Source organism: Sturnus vulgaris, chromosome 1 (genome assembly GCF_052056855.1).
Source record: "Sturnus vulgaris isolate bStuVul1 chromosome 1, bStuVul1.hap1, whole genome shotgun sequence".
Taxonomy (NCBI): domain Eukaryota; kingdom Metazoa; phylum Chordata; class Aves; order Passeriformes; family Sturnidae; genus Sturnus; species Sturnus vulgaris.
Window position 1 is genome coordinate 110,190,418 of NC_142243.1, and position 20,550 is coordinate 110,210,967.

Here is a 20,550-nt window from a genome sequence, read left to right on the forward strand (position 1 = left end):
CATTCTAACACAAATGACTCAAGGTTTCCAGACAAGGGCTGTATTTTATGTCTGTTCAGTGTTCATATCAAATGAAGTACAAATGGGCTAGGGTTTGTGCTACCTCATTTTCTGTACTACATTTCTGAAATTTCTGAGACACCAGATTTGGTTAACTTGTGGATTTTCCAATAGTCACCAAGACTGGCTGAAAAAGGAAGTGTGAATTATTCTTGCAATTAACTCTGACTCTGAGGCAGATAATCATCATTGTAAAGTGCATTGAATATGACCTGCAGCTATTTGATCTCATGCTCTAATCCTTCCTTTTCTAAGCTAAACAAAGGTGGATGAATCAATAGTGAGATGGTTTTGTTCCAGGAGAAGAAGAGCATGTGCAAGTCAAGTGGAACAGTATTGCCTTTTATATTATGACTGAATAGCTGTCTCTGCACACTGCACTGCTGTGATAATCCAAATGAAGAGCTCCGTGTATTTTGGAACTTCTGAGGCTCTGCCAATACTATGTCTATGCTGGGATGTCACTTCTCTCTAGACCCTGCAGGCTTTTCCTTGTGCTCATCCCTATCACACAACAGCTTGATACTAGTGAAGTAAAAGAAAAATGCCCTATATTTTTCTTTGACTGATTGGTGTGGCTTTTTGCATGTTTTCACGTCCATTGTACTCACTTGCAGCTGATGGGAAGTCACCAGAATAATAGCACCTGCATAAATGTAGAAGGGACAGCAGGCTGAGCCTCTGGCTCAGAATGTGCAGAGAAGCAAACCTGAAATCAGTGTGCTAGGGGAGCTTATTCTTTTTGGGTGTAAGATGGAGATATATATGACACTTTAAAGGGAAAAGAAACCCCAAAACCCACCTCAGAAAAAATCTGTTGTGTTATTCTGTCCCAGTTCTATTTCACATCTTTAAATTATATCTATGTCATCTGTGAAATTGGTTTAGTTCCCCATAATTTCTAAATCTAAATTTCTAAATATACTCTTTTCTGTTGACATGAACTGATGAAGAGCTGCTGTATTTCACTGGTCTGTGAATGAAATAATTTACTTCCTTGCTTACCTTGATGCATTTTGGAACTTACAAAGGTAATACTGTCTTGATAATACAAGATAATAGAGCACTTGGAAAACTTTACACAAGAGGCACCAGAACTATGCGAAGAGCAACTGTCAATATTAGTGAATCACTTCAGCCACCAAGGGAAAATGGGCTTCCGTTTTAATACAACAAACAAACCACAGCAGTATTTGCTGAACACTGTAAGATAACAACAGCTACATCAATAGTAATAATTATTAAGGTTTCTTTGTGAAAACATTAATTGCATGGTGGTAAACAGTATTGCAACATTAGAGCCCATATACAGGCAGATTAAGCACCTTTGGGTTACAGGGAGCCCAAAACTGAAACCATCCCTTTCTCCAAAGGCTCCAAGATGAAACAAATGCTCCCAAAAAGAAGGTTTCCATGCCAGAAATCTCATTTTGTTTGAATAGTGTCTTTGCTGAAGCTAGATTCAACTTCAGCCTGAATCAGGCAGAGAAAGACTTCAGTACCAGTTCTCCATGATGGATCCACCTAGCCAGCCTGCATGTAGTATCAGCCAGCACTAGCAAGAGGAGATCACCAAATCTCTCCCTTTAACCTGTGCTAGCCCCACGTTTCAAATGTTGTTCAGAAATAAGGAAAGCCCATTACAGCACAAGATCACTCAAAAAAAAAAAAAAAACCGACCTAGTTAACTGCATCCTCTCGGAAGATCAGCAGATGCTCTGTATGGGACACAGGGACCCAGGTGTTCTTCACATGTTTCAAGAGATCCCCAGCTGCAGTGACCATTCATAGAGGCAGCTGGACACAGGACTTGGAAAGTCCTACTCTAAGTGAGGAGCAGACATGCCTCTTCCATTGGACAGGCAGAGTTGAAGAAGCTCTTTGCTGAGTAACTGCTCCTTTTGGGAGGAGACAACTCTCCCAAGAAAATACACCTGGCAGAAAGAAAGGGCCACCTGTAGATATGGGATACCTGCGTTTGTTGTCTCAGCTTCCTTACTTCAGCTGTTGCAGGACCACTCTTGGCTTGCCTTGTCCTCTCTCCTATGCTCTGCTACTAGGAAAAAATAGGAGACCCTCACCAACAATGGGTGCTTTCACACTTTTTAGGAGGACTGTGTGATTACTACAGGCTGTCTGACATTAAGAGTATTTATTGCATGGCTACTGAAGACCTTCTAATGATTATTCACCTCCTTTACAAATAGGAAAGGGCTTTTCACCTTGAAAGTGTGATTGTTGCCAGTTGTAGTTACAGTTGATCTGTAGAAAATTTAGGGTGAAAATTCAATATTGAGGCAGGCTGCCCAGAGTCCCTCTACTGTTCTCCATAATATGTTCATCTCCAGCCCACTGGAGGATCCAAATAAACCTGTCCTCTCCAGTGCTGTTTGTTAGAGAAGTTGTAGTGCAGTCCCTTATAATGCTGTGCAATTTAAGATCCCAATAAGGCTCTTGAGATTTCTGCATGCTCAGTATTTTTTAGTCTTTTGCAGACCCTGGATACAGTCATCCTCTAAGAATCTTGCATAATTCTTTGGTTCTGTATCAGTTCATCTGCAAGTTTCTGTTAGGCACAACATTAATTTAAAAATACAGCAGCATAAATTATCTGAACAAATAAACTTTCTTGTTACATTGTTGGAAAATTTAAAGCTTTCCTATTTAATGCAGAATAAAAATTGAACAGGAATTCCAGCATGCAAGCAAAGGTACACCTGGTTCTGTTCTCTTCACCAGAACACTGACTTCTTACGTAAATTATTCACAAAAAAACCCCTCCTTTATAATTTGATAATTCATATGGCTAATTTGCAATACGCAAACTACATTCATTTGTGTTAGCTCACCTACAGACTTCCTTTTAACTCACCAAAGCAAAATGCAGCAGTTCAGCTAAATCCTAGGCAGACATCTCTTAAGCAAGAATTATTATGTATCCTTACAATCCTCCTTGCCTTCAACTTTTAAAGCAATTCTTCAGTAATTTGCCAAGGTTTGAAAGTGGGTGAAGTGCCTGATTTATGAACGGAACCACTTTTTACCTCAATTCACTATAAATTAATCTCTAATATTTTTATGGCTAACAGGACATGGTATACACTGTTTATACTGCAGAAATGAGTGGGTTTTAATGGGGTGTCTTAGAGCAACATGGTTAAAACATATCTTCTCACAAACCACCTGCAATTTGCACTGCCTTCCCCACACAGGTACTAGTAGCATGTCTAAGTGTCTTAACCACAACAAAGCCAAAACTACTGTTCAGACTTTACTTTCCATGTCTGCAATAATTAGTGGGCCTGTTCAGGTATGGCTATGTGTAACCCTCTCACCAGCAGTTGAAACACCTGTACACTGTGCACTTCTCACTGTGCACAGACCTGGGGAATGAGTGCTTTGCATAGTAGCTGTGGGTCCTAAACCATAGTGTCACATATCTGGGTGCAGAACATACAAATACCACTTGTGTAGCATCTGTGCAGTTTGTTGTGCCTGACAGCTGAGTTTCTGATGTACTTGCACCTGTGGAAAAATGCTCTTTTGGGCATGGTTGGTTTGCTCAGCAGCCAGTCCTCCTCTACCCACAAAAATGCACACAAGGCTGAGGAAGGATCCCTATAAGCTGTGTAGGCATTGCAAAAATCAACTGCTCCGTTGTGTTTCTGTTGCTGGATAGATTGGCAGATCAAGATGCCGCAATGGAGAAGGCATCCCTTTGCTTCTTGTTTGGTTGGTAGCTTTTGACATCATTTGTAATACTCTTGATCATTTTTATGGAGCTTCATGTAGTAGCAAAGATGTTACCTCAGCCCTGGGCTGACAGGAGAACTTTTGCTGTTGTGATTGCTCAGGTGGCATCTCACCTCTAGTCTCTAGTGGCACTTGGAGGTAGAGAGAAATGGTCACTGTCAGCAAAGGAAGGGCAGGGGTGTCACGGGGCTGCTCCATGACCAGCTGAATCCAACAGCTGCATGGTCCGGGTATCCTTCTGGCACAGGGACAGAGTGCTCCCTACCCACACTGTTACAGGTGTGTGGCCATGGCAGTGTGGGGATGCGTGTCTGAAGCAGCAGGGGTGCTTGCCTGTGCCGGGTTGCATGGGGAGCAAACGTCGGTGCTGGGGTCGCTGGGATCCTGGAGGACAGGCAGGGCTGCAGTGCAAGGGCAGCTCCTGGGCCATGCCCTGCTCTCGTCACTGTCCCGCGTTCAGCGATGCCGGGAGGAGACCCCAGCCCGTGGTGACCCTGTGGCAAGGGCCTGGTGCGTTCAGGGAGCGTGTACTGGACAGGCTGATCAGTTCTGCAAACTGTTCCAATCTAGGATTACCGTCATGCTACTTGTGGTCAGGGCACATCTCTGTCAAATTGCATCTGTCATAGGGCTGCATTAGCTTTTCCTTTGCTTTTCCTTTGCACGGAGGAGTCGGAGGATGCGTTCATTTTTCGTTAGTTCTGCTGGCAATTCATTTGCCTGGAACAAAAAACCCTTGAGGTTAGCAGAGATGAACGAGTATTTCCCAATCGTGGTTGAAAGCATTATACTCTACAGAAGATCATACTGGTCAGGTAATTATAATGATGTGGGTTTTTTCTGGTGCTGTCTCCACCACTGCTGAAGATATCTTAAGAAACCATCTTTCAGTGTTCAAGTCTCGTTTAAGTCTTCAAAACAATCCCAGAAGGCAATTTGAGTGACAGCTTATTTTGTGCTGACTGTCTAGGCTAAATGTCCTTGGGCTCCCTATTGCTTCTGCCACAGGGCTAAAGGAGAGCATAGCTGCTGATTTTCTGGGGGAGATGAGGCAGGCCCTTATGTACTAATGTCTGTAAAACTCCAAGGGCTGACTTAAATTGCTATGAAATATGCTGTAAGGTTGGTAATAGAACATGACTTTGTTATTGTTTTTTTAATTTATTGAATGCAATTTTGGTAACACAAAATATTTATCATGAAGCTGCTTCTGAAGATCAGTAATTCTGTCCTGCAAATATACTCTGTCGTGCCAAGTGGCATGTTGTTTACAAAAAAAAAAAATTCAGTAGGAGAAGTTTCAGCCACACACTTTCTTCTGCTGCACATCCTGCTGCTGCAGATGATTATCAGTAGCAGAAAAATCTTGTACATTTTCAGGTTACAGTATAAACCCAAAATGTCTATTAACAGAGACTACTGTGTGAGTGGCATTAACTGTGCTGCCATCAAGTGGAACGAGGCAGAAATTAACAGCCACATATCCACATATTTTGTATTAAATGACCAAAATATTTGCAAGATATGTGCTGGATTACTTGTTTTAGAAACTTTCCCTCACCCAGTCATAAGCCAGAAGTCAGTGCCAGATCATTCATTTACAGCTTAACAAACTCATATCAAAACCTAGCAGCAAATGATTCAGAAGCATGTCAGAAGAAGACATATTGACAGAAATTATCAAACTTCACGGGATAAAACCATGATAAGTTTTCTACAGAAAAATTGCTGTTATCAAAGCTAATTTAAGAAACTAACAGATCTACATAAGATATAGGAAAGATGCCTGTAATTTGAGACTTTTTTTTTTGGTGGGGGGTGGGGGGGGGTTGGGATTTATTTTTTTGTATTAGCAATGCCCAGAACTCTACACAGAAACATGGGCTGCCCCCACCTCGACGGCACACATGCCTGGGAGGATGGTGTGCCAGGACCTACCTTGTTCCTCAGGCATGGATCCGCTCCTGCCTCCAGGAGCAGTGCCACTGTCCTCACGTTGCCACTCAGGACAGCTGCATGGAGAGCAGAGGTCCCATTCTAGGAATGCCAATGGAGGTGTTTGTGCCATGCATGGGAAGAAAAGCAAAAGGTAGTGAAACACAAATACTTGCAAAGAACAGACCTACAAGCAAGAAAGAAGTAACATCGAAGAGATTAGGTCATTAAAGGCATAGGGTCTGATTTAGGGTGCTGGCAGCCTAGTGGGATGTGAAGGAGGTGATTTTTAAATGCTTTAATAAAAATAAGAGTCAAGTTCACTTTACCACAGCAATATTTCCTTTAATAATCACTCTTGTAAGAAGGTCAGACGTGACATGAACACAGCACTTGTTTCCGCCTGGCAAAATCTGTCATTAACAAGTGAAACTGAAGCACAAGCAGTAATGGAAACCATCTGTACATTTTATCTTCTCTGATGATTAATGGCCTCAGTGTCAGGCAGCTGATTGGTGGGGGTTTTTATGGCTGGCCTTTTGTTTGTGGATGCAAACTGACAGCTCAAATATGTGTGGAAGATATTTCATACTCAAAATTAATAACTAAGTTTATGCCACCCACATTTTAAAGTATATTAAGTTTGCCAGTCATTTGCATGCACAGAAGCTATCAAAATGTGTGATTTATGGACACATAAAATTAGGTCAGTCATTAAAAAGCAGTTTCCAAATGGCTGTTATTTTTCAAGTCACTTAATGAATTCAGAGGAAAACAAAATCAAGTAGAGAATATGCTCACAACAGATCTTTTAGGACACTATTTTGCTGACTAAATGCAATAGAAGGCTGGCTATAATGTTAAAACTGTACAGTCAAGAGTAATCTACTTACAGTAGAAATAAAATCAAGTGACAAAAAGCAGAATTTCATCTACAACATAATGTGCTTCCTCATTTCAAGAATTAAATTCACAGTTTTGTTTAAAAAGATTTGTGAGTGGCATTAAAGCTAAAAAAGATAATTTCATTTTTGTCTTGACTCTTTTTTTTTGGCTCAAACTCCTATCATCTTCTACTAGAGTAGATAAATGCCAGATCTTTCATCAGACCCTTTGTCTTCTTGTGTTCTGCCTAAAAAATCTGTGTTTCACTACTAACCTTCAGCAGGCCAAGCGTGGGAGAGAATTTCAGCAACTCTTCTATCACATTGTTGTAGCCTTTAATGGCAGCCTTCAGTAAAGCAGTTGTACCATCCTTTAAATTAAAAGAGAAATGTCATAAATGCCTTGCCTGCATTCCCCTTACAGGGGAAGCTGGAGGGGAAGAAAAGCTGGAGGGAAACACCAGCTCTCCCCACGCATCTGAGAAGATTCTCTGCTCATCACCTTTGAGGGGGATTTCCACAGCATGTGCTGCTGGTTTTAGGGTACCTGGAGGATTGTTCCTCTGGTGGGTGAAAACTTCAGGATAAAATGAACCAGTGACACCATATACCATCTTTGGCTCTCAACTATGTGGACATTTCCATTCCCTTATTCCAGAAGGTCCCTCCAGGAAGCTGTCCCAGACACAACGGGAAAAAGGGAACCTGTGGTGGGACTTTGCAACCTGACAAATAGGGTGGACTCTGGAGGCACCAAGCCTCCACCCAGGCAGACTTACAGCCTCCCAAATGAGGCATTAGGCTGCAGACAGAGTGCAGGAGGAAGTGCTACTCACATCCCGTGCAGCGTCTCGCTCTGCTCCCCGGAGCAGCATCACTCGCACCACTTCACTGTGACCCATCTGTGAGGCAATCCACAAGGGAGCTGTCCCGTCCTGCAAACAAAATATGACTGCTGATGGCTTCACTTCAGTGTTCTTTGCCCTCTGTTTTTTTACTGCCCAAGCCTACTGGAATTGATGTACTTCAATTACCCAATCAAATCCTACAGGGAGTCAAATGCAAAGCTGTGTCCAAACCCATATGGTAGGTTGGTGTATTGAGTTAGAACTGCTTCAATTTGTGGAGTAGAGCCCCCTTTACTGCCTTCTCTTTCATAGCTTGCCAGAAATGTGCATTGCTCTGTGAAATTAAAGCCCACTAAGGCACCAGCCATGCCTAAAATACACAGGGAAGTTTGAAATATAAGGGCTAAAGGTAACCTGTGTACTTTGAACTCTAGGTGATTAGATGGGACAGTGGATACAGACAAATCTCAGCATGCACAAGCAGATTCTGCAGCTGTGCAGAATCTGCATCTTCAAAACTCCACTAAAACAAGGTAATTACCAAGGAATCCAGCATGAAACAATCTGCTTTGGAAAAGTCCTATGCAATCATTATCTGAGCACGAAACATCAGAAAATGCACATGCAGAGTAAGCTAAACTTTGTGATGGATTTCCCTCCCAAAGGCAAAAGTGAGTTGGAGCACTAGAAGTATGTCTCACTGCAAGTAGAATTTAGTTTTGTGATTTTTCTCTTTTTATTTTCTAAATCGTCTGATTCTCCAGACTGCAGGAGGACCCCAGCAGTTATGTGGTGCCGAACTGATTCTCATGAGCCTTTAAAAAAGGCTTTGCCTATATGGACTTTAGCACAGAAGAGCGGCCCCACAAAGCAGGGGCCTTTAGGGTTTGCTTCTGCCTTTAGGGCTTTCCAGCTCCCCTCACCACCCTCTGCAGCCTGAAGGCTTGGCTTGAATGAGAAAGACAAACTAAACTGAGACTTCAAAAACAGCCTTAATGAGAAGTTTCAGGAGAAATAAAAATTTTACATTAAATAAGATATTGCCATCTTGATCAAAGAAATAGTCTCACTTCCCAATGCCAGCTGAAGATTCTTATTACTTGCTCATGCAACCCAGAAAACTATTGCTTTGAATCAGTTCTGTTTTCCATGGACTAGTGAATTAATCATTTGACAGAAAAAGAAGTTATTTCTTCCTTTGATATAATAATTCCCTTTTTCTGATTCTGAGAATGAACAAATGCACACCCTGAGATCTTCAGCATTCTCAAATGATGAGGAACATGATCTTTGCCCATCCTTGTATAATTTCTCTATAAATTAACTCATTGAAATTAGTGACTGAACTCACTCTGGTAAATATCCTGTTAATATGAGTGTTCTTTGTGATTCAAAAATAACAAAAGCTGTCTTGTATGCAGAGTATTTGATGTTAGTTTGATGTCAAAAACTGTCCCCCTCCAATTTATTAATTTTAGTGTTTTCCCTACAGTAAGCTGACTCTTCATATTTTTCTAATCTCCCCCCACCAGAGGGCTCTAGAAAATAGAAAGAGGTGCATTGAAAAAGCCTGTAAAACTTAGAAAATATCTCAGAACAGCCTATACAATTTAATCTGCATGAAGAAGCAATGCTATGCAAATCCACTCTTGTGGATTCACACAAGTAATGAAAGCACAAGCTCAGCACAGGAAACAAAGCAGCTTTTGTTTCCTCACAGTGAAGTTTGTAGGAACAACCCCTATTTTCAGATAAAAATGAAGATGAGCAAAAGGAAATGCAAATGTTGGGTAATATCACTGCTACCATTAATTGTCATTAATAGTATTGCTGTTAGACATTATCCTCAGCACCTCAGCTACAGGATAGAGACAAAAGTACATTATGAGGAAGAGTGGCTGTATTGAAGGACTTAGCCTGAAGACAGTGACAGATAATGATGAGCTCACATTGACTATGGTCAGCTTCTTTCACTTAAGCAAACAGCATCTAGCACTTAGGTTTATGAAAATATCTATGATATTTACATGGAGTAGATGATCTTTCTGTCCATTTTCATGTTGGTGAAAGATACAAAGCAGATATTACATTTTACTAAGAGGTCACATGAGAGTTCAGGTGTAAAAAGATACCAGGGAATCAGGAAGAAAGTGAGAACAGGGAAAGATGTAGTGCAAAAGCTATTCTCCTCTCCTTGTCCCTCTGCCCAAGGACCCAGCAGACTGCAGATCACTGCATTCCTAGAATAATTTTAAATACCCTATATGTTTGTAAGGTGTTCTTTTTTTCCACATTTGGTTACAAGCTAGTATATATGGACAACACCTTATTATATCCAGCAGCCAGAAGTTCTGAATATACTCTGACTGAAATTATTAATGCTCTTTCTCTTACCCATTAACTAATGACTTCATCTTGCAGCTTTGAATCTCAACTTTTGCTTATGGCTTAAAGCTTTAGAAAGGCCAGATTAGGGTGGGAGGTGAAAGGCCCCTCAAATTTCCAGTAGGTATTTCAAGGGGCAGCCTGTTCTCAGGCTACTCAGTGTCATCTCCTCCACTGCTCTGCCCATTTGTCCACTTGCACTACTGCATCTAATTTGCCAATAGCAAATTGCTTGCTTGCTGAAATGCACCTATATAGATTTACTGGCTTGCATGTATGTGTAATTGCATATCATACTAAGAAAAAATCGTTAATTTTCAGATTATTTTGAATCTGCTTAGCCAGCCAGAATAAAGCCTGCTGTGACACAGACTGCCAAAACAGTATTGGCAAAGAATCTTACAGCTTTGTTTTGTAAGTTGAAGAAGCATAGAAATATCTCCTGTACGAGGCTTCAGACATTGCCCCCAGCTCTGTCTAGACAAAAAGATGACAAAAGAATTCCTGCCCAGCTCTTCAACATTGGCAAGAGCAGAAAGCAATTACAACCCAAGAGAAATGGCATTGCCAAGGCAGAAACTTTCCAGGAAGCTTCACTATTTGGTGTTGTGAGAGCTGAGCTGAAGGGCTTGCACATGGACAGCCAGGGCCATTCAAAATGTCTGTGGTGCCAGAAATACGCCTGTAAGATAGGAGGTGGGAGACCAGACTGAGAGGGACCTGGTATCCACTAAAGCAGCATGAGGAGACAAAGAAGGCAGACAAATGAGTGCAGGTCCATGGATTAAGCCACCCAGTCCCAAGGTAGAGAAGAAAACTTGGACACTATGAGGAAGGAAAAGATGAATTCACACCTGGCACTCTGCAGCCCCGTATTTGAGGTAACGTTGTCTGGAAAAGTTTTCTACCACAGTGAGAGCATTGTAGCTTGTAAATGAGAGTGAGAGTTGTCTGGCATCGAAACTGCCCCTTCTATAGCTACATTCCTCATGACCAACACACCACCTTCTAACAAAGTACAAATCCATTTGTTAGTAAGAAAGAGACTGAAGTCCATCCAACCATTACTTGACTAATTAAACAGTAAAAATGTTCCATTTGTTAAGGAAATGTTTCGGGTTACAGTGGACCCAAATACAAATGCCACGCACTTATCCAGGCATAATCTTAGCAGGGATCGGAGGTACCCTCAAGCAAAGAAGGTCTGTCCTGCTGGAGATGAAACAGAGGAGCCAGAAGGAACATTCACACAGAGACAAGTCTTTGCCTCAACTAAGATTTTGAAATGCCTCATGAAACATTGTGCTGTAGAAATTGGATTACAGAGCTAAAAAAATAGTGTCAGAAAGAATTAGCTGCATTATAACTACAGATAGCAGAATGCAGTTTTAATGGCAACAGGGTTCAGCGAGATCTAAAGCTCCCTAGCCCTATTTTGACTTACTCAAAAGGCATTAATGCATACCTTGGTCTCTCCTTCTACATTGAAACATTAGACTTAACAGCTTATAACATTTTTTAAGCTTTTTCTAGGGAGACAGTGTGGAGACAACCTAGGAGCAGCTAATGCATCAATCCAGGCAGTAGCTGCCAGCACAGTTCTGGCCCTCAGAGGTGGGGCCGGGGGCAGCAGGAAAACTGTTTCAGTTAAGGCTCTTAAAATACTAATCCTCTTTCCTTACACCACAGCTAGGAGTGTATGCAGACCTTCACATGCAGCAGAAACATATAGATCAGTGTCCAGTTGCCAGGCTATGATTTGTCAGGCTTTTGGTGCAGATGAAAGGAAATACTGAAAATACCTGGCAGAGCTTGTCTCACGCCACGTTGTCCACTGCTATTAGAGTTTTCGCACTCATTTGCTCTTGCCTGCTGCTTTTTCACTTGCTGCAGTCAGTGATCACAGCCACCTGGCTGACATGCATGACTAATTACAAGGACAAGACCTTATCCCATCAATTTCAAATGTGCAGTGAAGACCCAGGACAGCTACCTTGCCTGCAGGGTTTCTGCAGACCACAGGCGAGGGTCTCTCAAAGCAGGTAGAGATTCCTGAGAAGTTCCATCTCTAACCAGACATTTCTACATGCTGGGTGTAAAGCTAGCTGTGCAACTCCATCTCTGTCTGTTTAGGCATTGATTTTAGAGTCAAGAAACAGCTAAACAATTAAGAAACACTTTTATTTGGAAAGCAAGAGAGCTTTCATACATGTCTCTCTACATATCATATATGCTTACCTATCCCATAATTTAAAGCCTAGAAAGCCTCTTGCACCCTTACCTAACTCCAGCATCCAGCTGATGCTTTATATAATGTTCAGAGCTATATACTAATGCAGTACAGAATCTGGAAGTATGAAAGCTAAAACTTAAGGCATTACATTGATGATACTATTATTATTATTATTATTATTATTATTGTTATTAAGATCAGGTGTTCCAGTACGGCAATTTAGCTTTTCACCATCCATTAGCTACTAAGAGGAATTGCTGCTGAAACTTTCAACTCTGAGACTGGGGGTTTTCTGCCACTTTTTTCTATCTGCTTATGAAGGGTGGTGGTACTTTCCAGGAAACAAAACACAGGCAACCAATGGAAGAAAGAAATCATTAATATTACATTTTAAAATCACTATTTTTATAACAAACAATTGGCCCATTTGAAGAGGCACATTAAAGCTGCACCCTGGCTTTGACAAACAGTGGAGAGGGAACAACATTGTCAAAGGTGAACTCCGTGTCAGAGAAAATGAGAGAAAAGGCACCACAGTGGATCCAGCCCCTAACCCCCTAGCAGGCATCTCTGAACCAGCCACAAATCCACAAATCTTGCTCACACTTCCCCTTTAATGATCAAACAGCAGCCCTACTGCTCACAAGGAACTAATTTCATGCTTACAGCTGCCACTGGTTGTATGTGTTTGCAACATCAGGCCCACTAGACTGACTAGCTGGAAATGCAGAGAAAAGCTTTCCATATGTCTCAAGAACTTCCAGGGATGAAGGCAATACTCATGCTTGAATTTCAGAGTGCATGGGAATGACACAAAGTAAAACAAAAGTAAAACAAACAAACAAAAGTAAAACTAAAAATAAAAGCATTTGTCAAAGATAAACTTTGACACCAAAGCCACATCTGAAGGTCTGGAGATTTCAAAAAATAGAATTTAGTACTGCCTCCTCCTAGAGCTCCGAGATTTTCAAAAGCTTTTCAAACAATTTTCGGAAGAACTCAGGGATGTTGTAGGCTGTGTAGACCTTCAAAAGTAATGTGGTACAACACAAACAGATTGGTAGTTGCAAGAGGTAGTGCAAGGTCCTTACATCAACATTCCATACAGCTGGAGGGGTTTCTTTGGGATTTAGTTTGGTCCTTGACCCAAACACATATGTGGTTCAAACCCATTTAAAGGAGCAGTCAGTGGTTTGGTCTGCTTTAGAATCATGGAATCATTTGGGCTGGAAAAGACCTCTGAATCCAACTGTTAACCCAGCACTGCCAAGTCCACCATTAAACCATGTGCCCAAGTGCCACATCTACACATGTTTTAAAAACCTCCAGGGATGGTGGCTCATAGGGTGTAAAGTGTAGACCTAGAGCAGAGCTTTCAGTTCCAGTTCCTTCAGAAATGACTGAGGTATTTCCTTCAAAACCATGTTACCAATCTGAAGTAAAACACAGAATGTTTTCACAGCCACAAATTGTCTTTCAATGAAACACCTCCACAGGAACCTAATGCCTGGAGAAAATTCCAGTGTTCATTTTCTTAGCTATAAAATTAGAACCCAGCTCTGCCCTGAAGTGTTGATCATACCTGTCGTGGCTGGTTAACCTTTGCTCCTGAAGAGAGCAGCAATCGGATGACGTCCAGATATCCTCCTTGTGCTGCCAGGAAAATTGCAGAAGCTCCATCCTAAGAACAAACACATCTGTCTTACACTGCATTGAAGTGATGCCATTTTTCCACACAAAAACAAATTAAACTGAATTAAGTCCTCAGTCTTTGGTCGTTATGCTTTGTAACAGCAGATAAACGGCCATGCTTAAGAAATAGCTGCCAAAATGCAAAGCCTAATTCATAATAAACTGTGGCAACATTTTCATTCAGTATGCACAAATACTAGCTCCCATTATATATCAATCCAACATTTAAATCCTGTGTCTGGAATAAGAGTCTGGTTCATTGAGGCATCGAGATACATAACTAGAAATTGGTTCCTGTACAACAACACAGGTTCGCTTAGCTTTTATCTGTTCGTGCAGAAGTGTTCTGCTACATGGGTACATGGTGGAAACTTGTCAGGTACTTTGCAAGATTGCAAACCCCAGCACTGAAGTCTACCCTTGAGGCTGAAGGAAAAAGGCCTGTGCCACCCCAGAAACCACCATGCTTCTGCTCTGGCACATCTTGAAGAAGAGACTTCACCTATAATATAGTATCTAAAAGTACTTCATAGCCATATCAGAAACCAGAATTTTCCTGGAAAAAGCTTGTGAATGAATAAATCGTGAACAAATACGGGGTTTTACTTTTCTTTGACGTGTCTTTCATGTGCAGATGTTCTCAGAATTTTACTTCAGAGAAACCCCTTGCATAGAAAAAAAAATTGAAAGTCATATTTCATTAAGTGTTTTTGATGGAACCTTTTCAAACAGCATTATAATCCATCTAACCAGCTCTACAGAGAAATCTGTATTGAAGGTGGGACAGGTGTTTACCCATCCTACATCCACAGGACTAAACACAGGATGTGCTAGGACAAGTTTTCCCAGGAGGTGAGAATCTTTTAGTTTAAATAGAGACAGGAATTAACCCCTTTACTGCATCTCAGATGTGCAAGTACACCTCCCATGCCAACTCAGGCAGGTGCATATCACAAAATACAGAGCATTTTGGTGAAAGCCGGCTGTTGACCTTGTTGGCATATCACTGTGTTAGGACTAAATGCTGTTGTCTGCAGAGAGAGTGTGAAAAACTCAGCACAGACTCGGTGAAGCATGAGCTGAATATAGTGCCCCAGGGACTGAATTTAGGATGTTTGACATTGATTTCGAGACAAATGTCCTCTCTTTTGTAAACAAACGAGGTGTCTGCTGAAACTATTAATGCCCGTGCTGGGCCCTCTGATGGGCTGTTTTCTCTGGTTGCTGTGTGAGTAAATGAAAAGACCTGGCAGTACCAGAGCCTTTGCAGTCTTCCTTCAGAGACAGAGAACACTTCAATTTAGAAAGTAAACAAGGTTGTGTAATATTAAAAAAGCTCTTCATTGTAGGATAAATCAAGATGGAGAACCTTGCATTCACTGATACCTATTTGCTTTGAATTGATGCTGTAATGAAAATGCTGGTTTGAGGCTATAACGCATTTCTGCAAGAATTACTATTTAGTTAGGGTATTATTTTGTCTCTTGCTCTCCTGACACCTCACATGAGTCAATTTAAGATTAAAACATTGATCTTGATGGTTTTGGGAGGACTACCCAAATATATGCTCAAAATTCCTCTCATTTAGCTGCCAGTGAAACTGCCATCCAGGTACCACTTGATAAATGCAGCTTGGCCCATGAAAAGAACTTAGACAACACTTTTTTTCAAGAGATCGTATTCTTATTTTGTTACACAACTGCTTCTGACTGACTTTGTCCAATGTCTGTGAGCAATAAAAGTACATTTTAAAATCCAATTGCAAATATCACTCATTTCCAGGAGAGACAACAAGGAAGTTATTTTACTGCCTCGACCTCTGGGTAAGAGTCTGCAGGTGTGGCAGCATAGCTATTTTTAAACTGAGTGGCAGCCCCTGGGATTACCCTGCAGAGGGATGAATCACTGGCCTCAGATCAGAAAGTCAATTCCTATTTGCACAACAGCAAGGGTGGAACAAGCTTCTTTAAAAATGAGGGGTGAGGCAGCACTGAGGTGGGGATCTCCCTATGACTTCTGCAGTCACCAACTCCAGGTGAGCTCTCAGCTCCCCTGCAAGCCAGTAGGAGCTGGGAGTGCAAGAGCATCCTGCAGATCCAAAGCCAAAGGAAACAGCTGAAAAAACTCATATATCTCAGAGAAACATCTTCCTCTTTGTCAGTCTTGAGTGCCCTGGGGTAGGAAAGAGTGGTGGAAAGCAGAGGCAAAATCTGCTACTCATTTCTGTTGAATGCCAAAAAGCTCAACTTATCTGTGTCTCTGTTGGAGTAAATTAAATCCAGAGCTTCATTGGTTCAATCCAACTTTCTGAAACTAAACAACATCAGTTCAGCCATTTTAACCTCATTTTGCCCAAAACACTGACAAACTGGAGATTCACAAATACCAAACAACATAATTTTAACTGATATTAAAAAAACCAAAACGCTTTGAAGCAATTTAAAGGTTTTAATTTTTACTATTCTTTCTGGCAGAAAACTAATGTACTTTAGAGGCTCTAGAGCTATTCATTCTTCTGCAAATGGTGGTAGAACATGACATGCTCTTTCCTCCAAGGCTAATGGGTAGCTCAAGTCTGTTCCAGATTTGGTACATATCCTCCATGCAGATCATGAACCAAAAGGCAGCCAAAGAATCTTTTCTGATTTTGTGCTACTTCTCTCAGCATCATAAAAAGCAGACAGTTAACAAAATCCACATCTTAGAGGAACAGAGTACTACAAAAATGCAGTGTTTGGCAAATGCGTGTGTGTGCTGGAGCCAGGGTGTCTGCTGTTGTCCAAGCAACAGCACATTTGTTCCACCACCACCATTGTCAATATTGTGTGTGTCAAATTACTCACATAGAGTTGGTCGTGAATGTTGGCACCGTGCTTCAGCAGAGTTTCCACTACTTTTGCATGCCCGTACTGACAGGCAGCCAGGAGAGCTGTGCCTCCATCCTGTGAAAAAAGCAGAGAATGGGTACAGTCAGGTGAGAGGTCAGGTGCTGGGCTGAACATCACCATAGAAAAAAAAAGAGCCAAACTTTAAGAATTTTCAGAATTTGGCTCATAGCACTTCTGTAATCAGTAGCTACCAAATCTTTCATAACTTTAATGCCTAGTGTTGACATGTAAATCTTTCAAATTGGCTCAGTCACTACATACATTTTTCTTCTCAGTTTTTTTAAGGAGGGAAAGGAACTAAGAAAATTCTGTTTTTCATCCCTCATCCTCTGCCTTGCCATTAGAAGCTTTGCTCCTTTCACAAGTCCAAGCTCCTCCGTGTCTCTTCCTTTTACAGCCAAATTCCTCATGCCTGCCAAACTCTTCCACCGACAGAAGGACAGCCCAGCTTTCCACTGCTCCAGAGTCTATTGATCATCTGCTCTTCTTTGGCCAGAACCCTGTGCCCTGTTTTGTCCTGCCTCTCACTGGTGGGTTGTTGGTGTGGAGCTGAGTAGAGAGGAAGGATTTTAAAGTGTGCTAGCTGACTGTGGAAGTGTGAGTCTGACCAAAGGCATGACCACCAGTGAAAAGGCCATTACTTCTGCTTGAGAAGTGATCCCTGCAGGTAGGATGAGTCCCAGGTAGTTAGAGTTGCTGCACATCACCACTAAAGGGAGACCTAGGCACATGCATCAATCCCTGCTTGTAGAAACATTCCCTTGGGAGCTGCCTGGGAAGGAAAACATCTCAGTGTCACTGGTGATTCACTCCAAACCAGCTGAAACAATCGAGACAGCAAATGTGGGTCTTGCCATCTTAAATGTGCTGTGCACCACTCAAAAATTATCAGTATTTCAGACACAGCTATGGAGAGGAGGTTCTTATCTCTGCCTGGGACGGCACCATGCCATCATGCAAAGATGATGCACATCCCAAAATGTGTCCACCACAGGTCTTCTTTCTCCTCCCCTGCCTTCTCCCAGTCTCAAAACTCTCCTCTGCAAGATAAGCTATCTAAAGTATTTCAGGTAAATGGTTTCTAGAGCTGTTATTAATGTGGACACAAGACTCTGCTTTGGCCTAGACTTGTTCTCTGAAACAACTCCAAAGTTGTCTGAAATTTTCCACATTGACAGATATCCACAAAAGAAGTTACAGCTTGAATGACCAAATGGATCTTTTATAATGAGAAGTGGCAATCAAATTTATTAATCAATTGTGCAATTTAATGGCTGTAATAACCTTGTGAAAACTCAAGTTCTGACATGACTGAACTAACCCACAGGCTCTATTTATACCTACCCCCAAAACCTTATATTCACCCTTCCTGCCTACAACATTGAAAAGAAAAGAAGGCTTGAGTGTAAGCAAAGCCAGAGATGTGAGGCTGTTTTGTGACAGTCTAAGAATTGCCTGTTAATTCTGGGTTATTTGAGTAAGTACAGTGTGTAATCAGGTCAGTGGAGTTAAGTTTCTCTTCTGAGAAATTAGACTTTCCTGCCAAATTAAACTACCGTAATTTTATGGGAACTGCTAGAACAAAACACAAAAGCAATCACAATTGTCCTTGGATTAAAAAACACCTTATACACACTTAAAAGACAATGGAAAAGCTAATAGCTTCATGAAATCTCTTTCCTCTCCCCAACCAGGTGAAAGCCACTTTGCTCAAATGGTGACTTAGCAGATCAAAGAGCTACCAAAAACCAAACCAAACCAAAAAACCAAAATAAACCAACAAACAGAACTAAAAAAACCAAAACCAAAACCAAAAACAAAAAAAACCAAAACCAAAAACAAAAACAAAAACAAAACAAAAACAAAAAACAAAACAAACCAACCAACCAACCAAACAACCCCTCCCAAAGAAACCAAAACAAAAAAAGAGAGAATTTTTAAAAGACTCTTTCCCTGAATGGTGTTGAGAGAGAGAGAAAGCTTAGTGAATTAAGAAGAGAAACTGTGCTATCCAAACTGAAAGTCCTCTGTGGAGAGACAAGGAATGAAAAGTTTTAGGAAGCTTAAAACTATTAAAGTACCCTGTATGGAGGGTAAATAGACATACTTGGTTGGTTGCATATGGGAAAAGTTTGTTTATTGCTTTTTGGTCTGGCTTTTGTTTTCTAAAATTCTTGTGTTCTCCACGAACTCCTGTTATTTTTAGAAGATTGTTTTTTGTAGGGAGCCAAATGACAGGTCTCAAATAAAAGGCAGACCTGCAAAGCTAACTGCAGTTGGCACACCAGAGCTGAAGCCCAACACTTGGAATCCCAGTTTGTGATCCCACCCTGGGAAATGCAACAGCTTGGGGTTTAAGAATGGCAATGTTCCCTCAAGACATGTCTAATTAATTCAAAAAGGGGTTCCTGACCAAGTGTTTGGTTCAACCCAGTAAGCAGTTTTAGACAGATACATTTTTTGTTGAAAGAATAACACAATTACAAAATACACTATTTGGATCTTTCAGACAAAGAGACCAAGTTTTCCTAGATCGATCTGATCAGAGTCCAGGCTTAGAAGAGGAGCATTGATGGTTCCCAATAACTATTCCTGGGCTCAAAGATCTGGTCCCTGATCAGGAAGACAACTGAGCTCTAAGACCTCTCTACTGTCTGTCTGATACATGAAGCCGAATACCTTCAACAGAACGGATTGGGATTCATCTGCATGCTCTGGGTTGGGGGTACCACTGTGAAAAATCAGATATACATCTTTCTGTGAGAAAGGGAAGCTGGGGGCAGGAAACTTTTCCACTGACCATGTGATAAGACAGCACTTAATCAAGGAATTTTCAAATAGTGCAAAAGTCCACTGTTGATCAGTAGGAGAAAACTCATTCTCCCTCTTGCCTCTATTGAACTTCCATCTGTTTTTTTCTTACACTTTACTCCAGCAAGCTCTAGCTGAAAACCCCGATATTTTACAGACCATAGGGAAAGAACATAAGTTGTGAGGGATTAAAAAAAAAGTAAATGAGAGAGTTTTAACATCCCTTCCAGCCATGTGATTACCTCTTTCCTTTTTGGCTTCAGCTGAGATAAGCAAAAAGCTGAAACAGCATCTTTGGTACTGGAAAGCCTCTTGGAAACTCTGAGCAGGGCAGCAAGTGGGATTGGGACACGTGAGCAAGCACTGAGGCACTCCTGGGGCTGTCACCCTTCTGCAGTGGGCAGGAGGCCACTGTGCAATCTCTTGGAGACAGCACATTGCCTTGGGCTCACTTCTTGCTCATATCCTGTTTTCCTGACACAATGAAGCTTCTATAAATCCTGCACTGCAAATATTTCCAGCTCAGATAGGAGCTGGACTTTTCTCAGCTACCTCTGATTCTTTCCCTGAAAAACCATTTTTCTGCTCTCCCCAGAGCCTGTGCTCCTCACTGCCAGCACGTAGCAGCAGCTGCTGATGTGCAGGGAAAGTACTTGGAACAGCAGCACTGGATAAGACCATGCTAACTAGTGCAGACTTCCCTATTTGCCTTTCCTCTGCCATCATCACGTGAAAGTAGCTTAGAATGATATGTTGTTTTACCATCTCTTAAATATGATACAGAGGAGGAGAACTGATCTTCTGCAATCATTGCCTGCTGAAAAACAGCCTCTGACATACTGCAGTTAAACCTGCAGTACTGCTCAGAAAATGTGCCACCATGTTTTTTTAAGAACTCACATCTATCAGAATAAAAGAAAAAAATTTCAACCTATATTAAATATTTCTATGGATGTCAGACTGGGACAGTGCAGAATAATATGAATGACTAATATTATATGTAATAATTATATAATAATTAACCTTCAATAGTACTATTTATTCTCTTTAGTACACCAACA

At 41.3% G+C, this 20,550-nt stretch overlaps 1 protein-coding gene across 3 annotated transcripts in view; it reads right to left on the minus strand.

Moving 5' to 3' along the window:
- Nucleotides 1-1,189: 1,189 nt before the first annotated feature.
- The window catches only part of ANKRD29 (ankyrin repeat domain 29), a 30,786-nt gene continuing 11,425 nt past the window's right edge, over nt 1,190-20,550 (minus strand). For all 3 annotated transcript variants that reach the window (XM_014871308.2, XM_088174024.1, XM_088174016.1), the window contains 6 exons: nt 16,634-16,732; nt 13,681-13,779; nt 7,469-7,567; nt 6,908-7,003; nt 5,752-5,850; nt 1,190-4,533 (listed from right to left, as the gene is read on the minus strand). In XM_014871308.2, the coding sequence (XP_014726794.1) occupies nt 4,450-4,533; nt 5,752-5,850; nt 6,908-7,003; nt 7,469-7,567; nt 13,681-13,779; nt 16,634-16,732 (576 nt within the window). In that variant the 3' untranslated portion in view covers nt 1,190-4,449. The remainder of the gene's footprint in view (nt 4,534-5,751; nt 5,851-6,907; nt 7,004-7,468; nt 7,568-13,680; nt 13,780-16,633; nt 16,733-20,550) is intronic.